Here is a 12,048-nt window from a genome sequence, read left to right as displayed (position 1 = left end):
GTATTATTTAGGGTAAAAACTCAACTTAAATAAGGATAGTGTTTCAATTTAAAGTAAGTGGGGTGCTTGCATGTTCTGAGAATTTTGAGATCACCCTAAAAGAATTTCCATTAAAAGATTGGCAAGTTTATTTAGCAAAATAATTTGTATTTGTAATTAATGATTTTGATCATTCACTTTTACACTTTCCTCCAAATTTTCAACATTTGTTATTAATTTTGGGGGAAAAAAGACCATAATTATGTTATCTGGATGCATTTGAGGGTTCAAACAGCTCATGTGTTCTGCAGAAAGACCTTCCACCTAAATATAGTTGTTTTTTTTTTAAGTATCCTGATAATTATGTGAATTAATAACAATAATCAATTATTTCCTGTTTAATACGAATAACACTTGTGATTATTTCCCTACTAATGTGTGTAATGATGAGATGCCTTTTTTTCTTCTCCCACTTACTCTGCAGTGACAAATGTTGTTACACGGATCTTTGTTTAAGGAAAGCCTGTGTCGGTGTGTTATTGTGTCGCTTTTGCAGTTTCCTCACTTATTTGTGCCAAATCTGAAACCAGCTTTCACCACTGCTGTCAAGCCAACTGTGAATAACAATTAGAGGGACTTCCGTGCCTTGGCAGTCACTCTTGTGTTTTCTTCCAAAGAATGTCCCACTGAAACGGTTTGGCGAACCGTTTCAAGGCAGGTTTCTTTCCTCAGTTTTCTTCTGTGCTTTAGATGCGTTCTTAAATCCTTCACTGCCATCGTTACAATCAAAGTTTACAGGATTACAGCGCGTGTTACTTAGCAATTCCTTCTCCGCACTGATGCATTTTATACTTTTTTTTTTCTGTTGTTGCTGATGTTGTCTTTTGGTCATTGCTTGCATATCTGCTCCTTTGAATGGATGACCTATATAAGTGGCGTTGGGGCTCAGTAGTGCAGATGTTTTGTCCAGATGTGGGTGTAATTCAATGCTCGAAGCGGAGGATCCGGAGCACAAGAGGAAGAGTTTTCCCTCCGTCCACACCATCCCAGCGCCTCACATTCCTCTCTCCACCCTCTCAGTGCTGCTTTGTGTCTTTCTGTCTCTAGAGCTTAACTCTCAAACTGCACCTCCCTTTCCAGCAGAGCCGGTTTCTGTAGAGCACTTGTAACAAAGTTTCACAGACAGTGTTTTATGTTATTTACATTTGTGACATTTCTTTAGGCGACTTGGACTAGTATTGTTAAGTTTGGCCAGCATTCCTTCTCCTAGTTTGAAATAAGATGTGATGTGGATTTTTGAGTGGGATCTGGAGTCTTTGTGATTCGTGATGTTTCCAGCGGAAGTTCACGTAGAAGTCTTTCAGGCTTTGTTCACTTGTATCATTTTTGAACCCACAAGCCCAGTCCCTACATGACAGATGAATGTTAACCACCTAGCGATATAGCAACATTGAATAAACAAATTAGTCAAGTTTAGTGATTTCTTTTAGCCCTCTAATTCCTCTCTGCAAGCAGCTTTGCTAAAATGAATGTGATTGGAGACGCAAACGGGTTTGAGCCAGTGTTTAGGCTTTGATCAATAGTAACTGTCCGCTCATGTTCTCCGTGATTGTTGGTTATGCATAAACTGATGCAGAATTAAAAATGGTAAATGGCCTGTATTTGTATAGCGCCTTACTAGTACCTAAGGACCCCAAAGCGCTTTACACATCCAGTCATCCACCCATTCACACACACTGGTGCGTGCAGTGAACGACACCTATAGTGCTCACTGAGAGTTGCAGCTCTCCACTATGTTGCCTATTCAGAAGCTGTACTGTAGCGTTTGTTATCAAATGTTTCATATTAAGAAATAAACAGGAATTCATCCACAAAAATGCTAATTTGCACAGACGGCTCTAATTAAAGTGTATTTGCGTTAGTTTGACAGATGCTTCATACATCAACATCCAAAGAGGTCCTGTCTGTTTAAAAAATAAATAAATAAATAAAAGCTCTTTGTAAATTCTGGCTTCATTAAAAATCTCAGTTGAACAATTGAAAGTCATTCTTATCATTATTATCCTAAACCATGTTTCATATCTATCAGCATCTAATTTGCAGTGTAATTACTTCCATTGCTTGTGTGACAGTGTTGTTCCAAAACTATTTAATGTGTTACCGTTTCTTTTTTCTTTGTATACACAGTTCAAACAAACGTCTTCTATGTTCATATGGCACTAACATGTCTGTATTATTAAAGCATTATCACATCTTGTGACTGAGTTGACTCCATAATGACCTCTACCTGTAGACTGCTGTTGAATCACTAGGTTTGACGATGAAACCGCCCTGCACGACAGTTGATCACAGCTTCCGTACTGTGCTGCTGTTTTTATTTTATTTCCATCAATTGACCGCAAAGATGAATTTTGATTTTTAAGTATATATGGCAACCAGCAGGGGTCGCTGTATGTACATGTTTAAGAGCAGCGTTTCAGAGGCTGATCGCTGTTTCCAGCTCGCTAATGGTAAGAGATCATAGTGTTGTTTTTACAGATCATTGCTCATTTATGACACATCATACATTAATACAGAGCAGAAAGAAATTTATTTGCAGTAATGTTTTGATCCCTGGTAGGTTTAACATGAAACTGATGGACAGTATATGAAGAAACATATTTGCTTCTCTTCGTCCTGCATACTGTTGTAACCTTTGATTTAGCTTCATTTACTCACCACGAAGCCAGTGGATATCCCTATGACCATCCACCATGGATGACACTGACAGATTATTTATTGGCAACTTTATTTTTGTGTTGCTGAAAAAATATATCCAAAGAGCTCCCTTCTTTGGGCATTAGCCTACATGACACTTACAGGAAACTCACGTATTCTTATGGAAATGTGCATAAATTAAAACATTTTTAAAAAAAAACTGAAGTAAGCAGTAATATACAGTCTAATTTGATAAACCTATGAAAATTAATCAAATTATTTCACAGAAAAAATTCTCAGATAAATGGTACTTATATAAACCTCAAATACTAAAATAGCATTAATGATATTCTACAGTAGGACAGAAAATAACATCAACAGGATTGAGAAAGTAAGTAGCAGTCAGCGCTGCTATTAACCGATCACCACCTTGTCTGTAAAAGCAGACGTTTTGACAGTTTGTTGTTCTGCAGCATTCAGCTGTGTTAACGCCACAAAAATGTCACAACCTTCCCAGGAGTGGGGGTTCCAGCAAATTTGTCTCTACAAAACCATATTTGGTAAAAACCACACCTCCAACACCTCATACCAAATGTCAAGCACAGGGAACACCTAATCTATAGTAGGCAAGGCAAGTTTATTTATATAGCACAATTCAAGGTGTTCAGCAAAGTGCTTTACAGAGACATTTAAAAAATAAAAACAAATAAAAAGCATGATTTAAAATGGGGGAAAAAGAAAGGAACAGTAGATAAAATCAGTAGTTAAAATGTAAGTTTTGAAATCTAAGCTTAAAAGTAAAACAGTGTGGATTTGGTGCTTTATTCAAATGCAGCTGAGAATAGGTGAGTCTTCAACCTGGATTTAAATAAACTGAGTGTTTCAGCTGATCTGAGGCTTTCTGGGATTTTGTTCCAGATATATGGAGCATAAAAGCTGAATGCAGCTTCTCCGTGTCTGGTTCTGACTCTGGGAACTGATAAAAACCGGATCCAGGAGGTGTATTTTGGTCCTAAACCATTCAGAGCTTTATAGGCCAGCATCAGAACTTTAAAGTCTATCCTCTGACGGACAGGCAGCCAGTGTAAAGACCTCAGAGCTGGACTGATGTGGTCCACTTTTTTGGTCTTAGTGAGGACTCGAGCAGCAGAGTTCTGAATGAGCTGTAGTTGTCTGACTGGTTTTTTAGGTAGACCTGTAAAGATGCTGTTACAGTAATCAAGCCTGCTAAAGATGAATGCATGGACTAGTTTTTCCAGGTCCTGTTGAGACATCAGATCTTTTATCCTTGAAATATTCTTGAGGTGATAGTAAGCTGACTTTGTTATTGTCTTAATGTGTTTTTATAAGTTTAGGCCTGGATCCATCACTACACCCACATTTCTCGCCTGGTTGGTGGTTTTTAGGTGTGTAGATTGAAGTTCTCTGGTGACCTGTAATCGTTTTTCTTTGGCTCCAAAGACTATTACCTCAGTTTTGTTTTTGTTTAGCTGGAGAAAATTGCGACACAACCAGTCATTAATTTCCTCAATGCATTTACCAAGAGCCTGTACAGGGCCTCGGTCTCCTGGTGACATTGTGATACATATTTGTGTGTCATCTTCATAGCTGTGATAGTTTATTTTGTTGTTGTTTATAATCTGTGCCAGTGGGAGCATGTAGATGTTAAACAGAAGGGGTCCCAAGATGGAACCTTGGGGAACTCCACATGTGATACTTGTCTGCTCAGATGTGAAGTTACCCATTGATACAAAGTATTTCCTGTTTTCTAAGTATGTTTTGAACCAGTTTAGTACAGTTCCTGAAAGACCTGCCCAGTTCTCCAGTCGTTTGAGTAATATGTTGTGGTCAACTGTATCAAATGCTGCTGAAATCCAGTAAAACTAAAACAGACATTTTTCCACTGTCTGTATTCAGACATATGTCATTAAACACTTTGGTCAGAGCAGTTTCGGTGCTGTGGTTCTGTCTAAAACCTGACTGGAAGGCATCATAGCAGTTATTCTGTGTTAAGAAGTAATTAAGGTGTTGAGAAACTGCTGAGTAATCTAGTGTCAAATGTGAGGCAACCTCACAGCTAAAGCTTGGCCTAAAATAGGGCATGCATATGTCAATGAGTCCAAGCACAGAAGCAAATTTGCAATGGAATGGCCCATTAAAGTCTAGATCTCAGCCCATCTGAAATCTTGTGAAGGGTCGTTAAAAGACCCTTAACAAGTGAAGGGTCGTTAAAAAACCCTTAACAAGTGTGTGAAAATCTCAATGACCTAAAGCAATGCTGTAAAACGGGGCAAGTCATATAGAAAATGCTTATAACAAGCTACTGCTGCCAAAGACACAAGTTAATCTTTTTTTTCATAAAGTCCTATTAAAACTTTCTTTTTCATATGACTGTATGTACATAGTTTTAAACTACAAGTTATTCTAGTAGCCATACGACAAATTGGATGTAGGCAAAAATTTATCTAGGCTTATAGAAGAAGCATTCACACACATGCAGAGGAATAAAATGACAATGTATCTTTTAGGATTTATGAACGTCAAACCTCTTAACCCTTAGCTGTTAGCTGTATATAACAATCTCATACTCGTGACTGCTGCTGATACAAGAATGCCTCTGTATATTTTTAGAGGGATATTTCCACCATCAGGCGAAGGGACAGCTTGAGTTTTTTCCGACCTGCAACACGTCACCTGCAAAGTAAAAGGAAAAAAAGCAGTTTATTTATCAGTTTACTTGTCAGTTATTAGTAGGTCAGCTAATAGTACTGTTGTATAAACTGAAATGTACTTTAAACCCGGTAGGCCAGCTCTGTAAATTACGACACCGAGGTACAGAGTCCAGTTACAGGGTGTGCCAAGGCCAGACCCAGAAACAGCATGGGGACAGCTGCTATACTGTTAAGAATGCCTCAATCATAGGGGATCGTATGATTGAGTTTTTCTCTGTATGTATTATTGTAGGGTCTACCTTACAACATAAAGTGCCTTGAGGCGACTGTTGTTTTGATTTGGCGCTATATAAATAAAACTGAATTGAAAATTGAATTGAATTTTAAAGCAAAAGGACCCCTAAAAGCTTCTTAAGCTCAGATAACTCCATGTGCTGAACTTGTCATTAACCCACTATTGATCATGTGTGTCGCCACATGAGCCGAGGTGTGAAAAATGATCATTAACATCATCACAGCTGAGGGGTGAAACCTCTGAGATATTGCTCTATCCCATCATGTGTTTTAAGAGATTTCTTTACATGTGTATTCCTTTTATTTCCTTTCAGCCTCATAGGGAACGTTTATGCTCCAGTGGGTGGTAGGTCTCTGACCTACCCTTTGACCTACAATACCCACTCCAATGGGAATCAAATAGGTATCTATTTTTTGGTGAACTTGATGTTTTCATCCACTCAGCTCATGTGTTCATGAAACCTCTACCTCTTGTGTTTTGATTTTTAACCAAGTGTCATCTGGAATAAACCAGTAGGTGTTTCTTTATTTGAGCTTCTTCTTTAAAGATGTTGACCTTTGAGTGACACAACCCTTATTGTATTTCAAATATGTGATGGTAAGGCAGAGGTCTAACAGGGAGTAAATCGGATTGGGATGAGGCTCTTACAACTACTATGACCTGGATTACTGAGAACCTACGCAGACATTTCACATTTTTATATATTTTCCTGCCTGTTTAAAGGTTGCGTTTCATGTTTTAAAGTAAGTATGTATTATGAAGTACTTGGATGAGATAAAATGGGACATTTTTCAGTAGATTCACCACACATGAGATTTAAGCTACTAGTACGTTTATAATAACTGTTGTATTTGCAAAAATGTACAATTTTAGTTCATCTTAAACTTTGTAGAGTACAAAAAAGTAATACCTGGGCGCATTCGGCATGGTATCACTTTCTGTCGTATTTGTTTACATAACCGTAACAGTGTACCATACATTTAATATAGGTTCACCAAGTACACTTAAGCTACTCGCTGAAGCTTTTACTTTGGAAGGTCATGGCGGAAATCACGTGTTTACGTCGGCTTGCTTGACGCAACGGCTTTAAATGGGAATACCCTCGATCCGCTGTGGAGTCTCCTTTAAAAAATCTTACCGCGTCACTGGGATGCGGATCTGGGAGCCGGACACCTAGCCGACCATCCCCGCTTATATATGCCCTCCACCGGTAGGCCGTTTTCCTCTCTGTGTTATTTTTCTTCTTCTTTTATTTTTAACGTGTGTCACATTTAAATGGTTACATCAGCCTTTTATTCTGCTCCGTTCATGCAATGACTGGCTTATGACTTTCAGAGGTAACCTCTCATACAGAAATAGTTCGCCGGGGTTAAAATTAGATAGCTTAGTGTGTAAATGTGTGCTATTAATAACGCAGTGGCTGCTGGGGAGATCAGGCTTGTGCTCACTTGGCACATGTGTGCACCAAAGCTGTAAGTTGCATGTCATTTTTAGTTCCTGGAGGCAGCCTGCATAACATGTTACGAATGTTATGCAAATATTAACAATCGATCAAGTCAGGTCTTGTTGTTTTACTTTCTGTATGGACCCAATGCCCTCTGTCGCAGTCACAGGTACAGCTAGATTGCAGTACTGGGTTAATAACATGCTTGTAAAATCAGCCTGGCCTTCAAGGGCGTATTCGTTATCCATCACACTCCTGTTATGTTGGTTTCCAGGAACACCAATTATGTTCCTGGGTCAATGTTTACTCATCCAAAAGTGTCAGAAACACTGGCATTGATTATTTTACAATTTTCTTTTATAATTTTGATTTTTTTTGTTTTGTTTTCTGTAGTGATGCAGATGACATGTGACATCTCTTATCAAATCATTTCTTTTCTCTGATCTGCCACTTTTAATGTTTCCTACCTTGGCGGGAAAATGCTCACGTGAATTTAATAATGGCTCATTTCACACACACACATGCCCGACAAGTGGAATGCATCCCACTGTTAACACCTGTGCTTTTCGTTTCTGCTATGAGGTGTCTAAAGATTAATTGCCATATCTGCAAATATGACATATTTATGTCAAGTTTTAAAACTTGGCATGAAAACTAAAAGGAGGTTACAGGGAAAAAAATTGTTAAAGCTTTACATTTTTCAAAATATACACTCCTGTTCATCTTCAATTCAGAGGAATTATAGCTCTTTTCATAAAAACGTCTACATTTCACAGTAACTACTCCAGTAGATTTAACATCCCACCAAACGTCTGTGACATAATCAGCCCTCTCTTCGCTGGAGTTACAACAGGCCTGTAAAAGGGGAAGCCTTGTGCTATATATCAGCTATGTAAACAAGAGACTGGCACTGCTGAAAGATGTGGCCTCTAAGTTTAAATAAATGATTTTAAAAGGACTGAAGGCATGTTTGTGTGGAAAGAGATTTAGATAAAGAGTTTAACAATTTGCCCTTCTTTGGGGTTGTTGTTGTTGTTTTTTTCATTTCTTTCATTAATTGTAATGAACATCCTGTTTATGAGGTACTTTTGTTTCATTTAAACTCCCTTCCTTTACTCTTGTAAACACACATTTCCCCTTCAGCTCATAGCCTCATTAAGAGTCTTAATGCATGTTGTTGTTTTCCTCTGGTGCTTCAGTTTAATTTAACCCTGAACTCTCTGTGATTTAAACTCTGATTGATGGCTTTTTTGGCTTCTCGCCATTAAAGTTTTACACCAGGATGCTATAAAACAGTGTGCTTCAGAGTCTGCTGTCCTTGACGGTGAGAAAAAAAGGGCTCTCTGTTTCATTCCTTCCACCTCTGCTTTTTTTCCCCCCCAGAAAGAAATCACTCACCAAAGATGACAGCTCCTTTAACGCCTGCCGCACCACAGGATCAACGCTTTTTGGTGTTGTTTGACTTCGACGAGACCATCATTTGCGAAAGCAGCGACGATGCTTTGGTGCGTACTCTGCCAGACAAAGAGCTCCCTGCTTGGCTGAAAAACAGTTACAGGGAGGGGCAGTATAATGAAAATACGCAGAAGATTTTGGCCTACATGGCTGAGCAGGGCGTCTCTAAAGACTCCATTCATTCAGCAGTGGAGAAGATCCCACCAAATCAAGGCCTCATGAATCTCTTCCAGTATCTGCAGAGCCACCAGCAGGACTTTGAGCTTGTGGTGGTCTCCGATGCCAACATGTATTTTATTGAAACCTGGCTTAGGCATGCTGGGGTGCGTGACCTTTTCAGAAAGATTTTCACAAACCCGTCCAGTTTTAATGCGGCTGGTCAGCTTGTGCTCCTCTCTTTCCACTCGCACTCATGCCCCCGTTGTCCTGATAACATGTGCAAGCAGGTGATCCTTCGGGAGTATTTGACGGAGCGGCAGAAGGAGCGTGGCGGCGTTCCCTTTCAGAGGGTCTTCTATATTGGAGATGGGGCCAATGACACCTGCCCTTGTCTGGCTTTGGGGCCCCGGGACACGGCTTTCCCCAGGAAAGACTTTCCAATGCACAGGCTGCTAAAGGAGTTTCAGCAGTCTGCCAAGTTCAAAACAAACATTGAACCTTGGGTCAGTGGCGAAGACATAGTAGACTGCCTGAAGAAAATAGTGGAGGAGAAATGAGAACTGCATGCCTGTACTTGTGAAAGAAGGTCTGTAAGAGGGGAACAAGTGCAATAAAGGTGCGCCAACACTAGTCCACTTGGCAGGCAGGTTATGCATGATTTTAGCCGAGCAACAACCAGACCATCCTACAGATGTAGGATTTATTTTATTTTTATTCTTCAACTTTGTGAAATCTTAATTGAAAATGATCAAATGTGGTAGTAAGAGGTTCTAAATAGAAGATTCCTTTTTGTACCAGGCCAGGTGTTTCCCCTTGTTTCCACTCTCTATGCTACGATAAGCTAGCCAGTAAAAGGTTAACTCATAGTGCTAATGGTTTTTAAATATAATGTTTGACAAGACACTTAAACTGCTGTAATTCTAGCCTCATGCAAAAGGCTATTTCATCCCAATGACTCTGGTATTAAACATGTATGCCGCATTGTAAATCGCGTGGTATTAAAATTCAGTTAGCTAGCAATAGCAAGGATATTTGATCAATAATAGATATGCAGTATTCATTATGCACTTTGTTCTCCTTATCAAGTCTGATAAATGGGAGAGAACATCGTAACCAAATTGTCATGCGTGCTCTGAAGTTGCCGTTTATGAAGCAACCATCCCTTCAGTACACGTGTAGTTTACATTTTTGAGCAATGCGAACTCTGATGGTTTGCTTCTCCTCTTAACTGTATGAGATTTCATTCATGGGGAGATTTAAACTTTTTCTCTTTTGTCACGCTTCCTTTAAAAAAACTCCATCTACGTCCACATAAGTAGGGCCAGGTGTTATGAAACTTTCTGGGACATAAGACCATGTTGGCCAAGGACAAGGTCAGAAAAGATAAGAGATAAGATGACATACGCCAGTACCTGTGCACTCCCCACCTCCCATTACTGATACTTAATCTGGGCTTGATTGCACAACAGTAATTTACACCAGGCATGCCATAGACACACAGCTGCCGGTCGGTCTAACGTTATTCCCTGTCCCTCTGAAACAATGGAAAAAAGCCAAATGCACACTACCAATTTTAGAAGGGTTAATGTAATGGAATCATACCATATTAAAAACTTCTAGTGATTATTTTTACTGATAAGATGTTTTCATTTTGGGTCAGGATAAAGAAGTTCTTCTTTCTATTTGAATGCTTTCCCAGTTGATGATGATTTTCAGTATATCTGCATAAATCAGCATGTAAATTCATTTCTTCCTCACTAAACTTGCAACAGGGGAAAAATATATACTTAGTATTGTTTGGTATTGATTATGAAGAGTTAATTAATGCATTGAAGGGTATTCTTTTCTTCATTTTTTGTTTGAAGCAATACTTTACATCTGTTAAGTCTTGAATCCCTTGTGAGACTGGTTTCAGCTTTAGAAAAGCTAATATTGAACTATGTTAGGTTAATGCTGTCTGTCTTTACCAAGATGAATTTGATACTCAAGAGTTCTGTTTCCTGGTTGAATAAAGTCCATGTTTATAAAGGGAAAAGTGGGTGCTAATGAAAAGAAGTAAAACGGTAAAGTAGTGTGTAAAACTGGTGACATTTTTTTAGCCTTAACAAATGACAAATTGTTGTGTAAGTGCTGGAAATTTACTTTAAGGGGTGTTTTTTTAATTTCTCAGGGAAGGGAGACTTAAACGAGCAACATCATATAGCAGCATTTGTTTGTTTTGTACTGTTGAATTTCGACCAAACAAATTTTACTTGTGAACTTTTGTAGATGTTCATGAGTCTGACTCTGAAATTCACTGAGCTCTAAACCTAATTCTTATCCAATGCTGTGTTACAAATATGCTGTGGGCGTTCCTCTGTATCGTACTGTAACTGTAGAGATCATGGTTTAAGACTGTAAAAACATTAGTTTACTTTTAATCTGTGTACCAAATCTAAACTAAAATAGATTTGGTGCAATAACTAAATGCTCTATACAGAGAGGTTCTACTGGATGAAAAACTTGACTTGTGATATTTTTATGTGTGTTACTCAACCACAGGTCACTTCAATATTGCGATTTTTAGACAACCATGCTTATATTACAACAATGGGGGGGGGAAAGAAAAGGTCTTGTTTTTCGATTTTGCGGTTTGTTGTATATTCATTACATCAAAAGTTCTATTATGCGTGTAATGTATCATATTAACAGGAATATAAAGCCATTACCTGACAATGTGTTTTTGTTGTCTGGTTTATATCTGTGACACAAAATCAACACCCTGTAAAGATGAGTTCTAATTTATAACAGCACATGCAAAAACACCACAGAGCTTGAGCACAGCAAATCTTTTTACAGTATAAAAAATATACTGGAGAAAATAACACAGTTATAATTCATCTTAAGCTGGAATGGCCTTTGAGAAGAAGTATAGTTTCAGTTGGGGTTTCTATACCAGTCAGCAACTGCAATCATGATATCAGTGTTAGTGTTTTTCTTAGTTCAACAAATTGCCTTTTCCTAGTCAGGATGTGATGAAACCATGAACGATCTCCTCAAGGTCATTGATAGAAACACATGCTTTAAATTTAGGTAGAAGTCTTGACTGACAAGATGACTTTAACGACTGGTTTGATTTTTAAGTTAAGTTCAAGAAAAGAATCAAAACCAAGCTGAGGTTTAAGGCTTTTGAGGAAAGGCTTGTCAAACAAACCGGTTAGGGATTAAAGTGAAATATGGGTATTGAAACCCGGTTCTTGTTAGAAACAGGGCAACTTGCAATACTTGCAAAGTAGATATTTCATTTAAGGGAGGAAACACTACGAATATGCAAAAGCATTTGCTCACAAATACGCGATGACCTTAAA

At 38.5% G+C, this 12,048-nt stretch overlaps 1 protein-coding gene across 2 annotated transcripts; it reads left to right on the top strand.

The window, feature by feature from the left end:
* Positions 1–6,711: 6,711 nt before the first annotated feature.
* Positions 6,712–11,341, top strand: LOC102195476 (probable phosphatase phospho1). Of its 2 annotated transcripts, none has more exons than XM_005753142.1 (2): positions 6,712–6,853; positions 8,471–11,341. In XM_005753142.1, exons 1-2 carry the CDS (start codon positions 6,841–6,843, stop codon positions 9,256–9,258), a joined length of 801 nt encoding a protein of 266 aa, XP_005753199.1. In that variant the 5' UTR covers positions 6,712–6,840; the 3' UTR covers positions 9,259–11,341. The 2 variants fall into 2 exon arrangements, with proteins under 2 accessions (XP_005753199.1, XP_005753200.1); XM_005753143.1 differs by lacking the exon at positions 6,712–6,853 and adding an exon at positions 6,926–6,980.
* The last annotated feature ends 707 nt before the right edge of the window (positions 11,342–12,048 follow it).

The sequence above is a fragment of the Pundamilia nyererei genome, unplaced genomic scaffold, assembly GCF_000239375.1.
Source record: "Pundamilia nyererei isolate P.nyererei 1_Seehausen unplaced genomic scaffold, PunNye1.0 scaffold00407, whole genome shotgun sequence".
Lineage (NCBI taxonomy): Eukaryota > Metazoa > Chordata > Actinopteri > Cichliformes > Cichlidae > Pundamilia > Pundamilia nyererei.
This window is presented reverse-complemented; position numbering and strand designations above follow the sequence as displayed.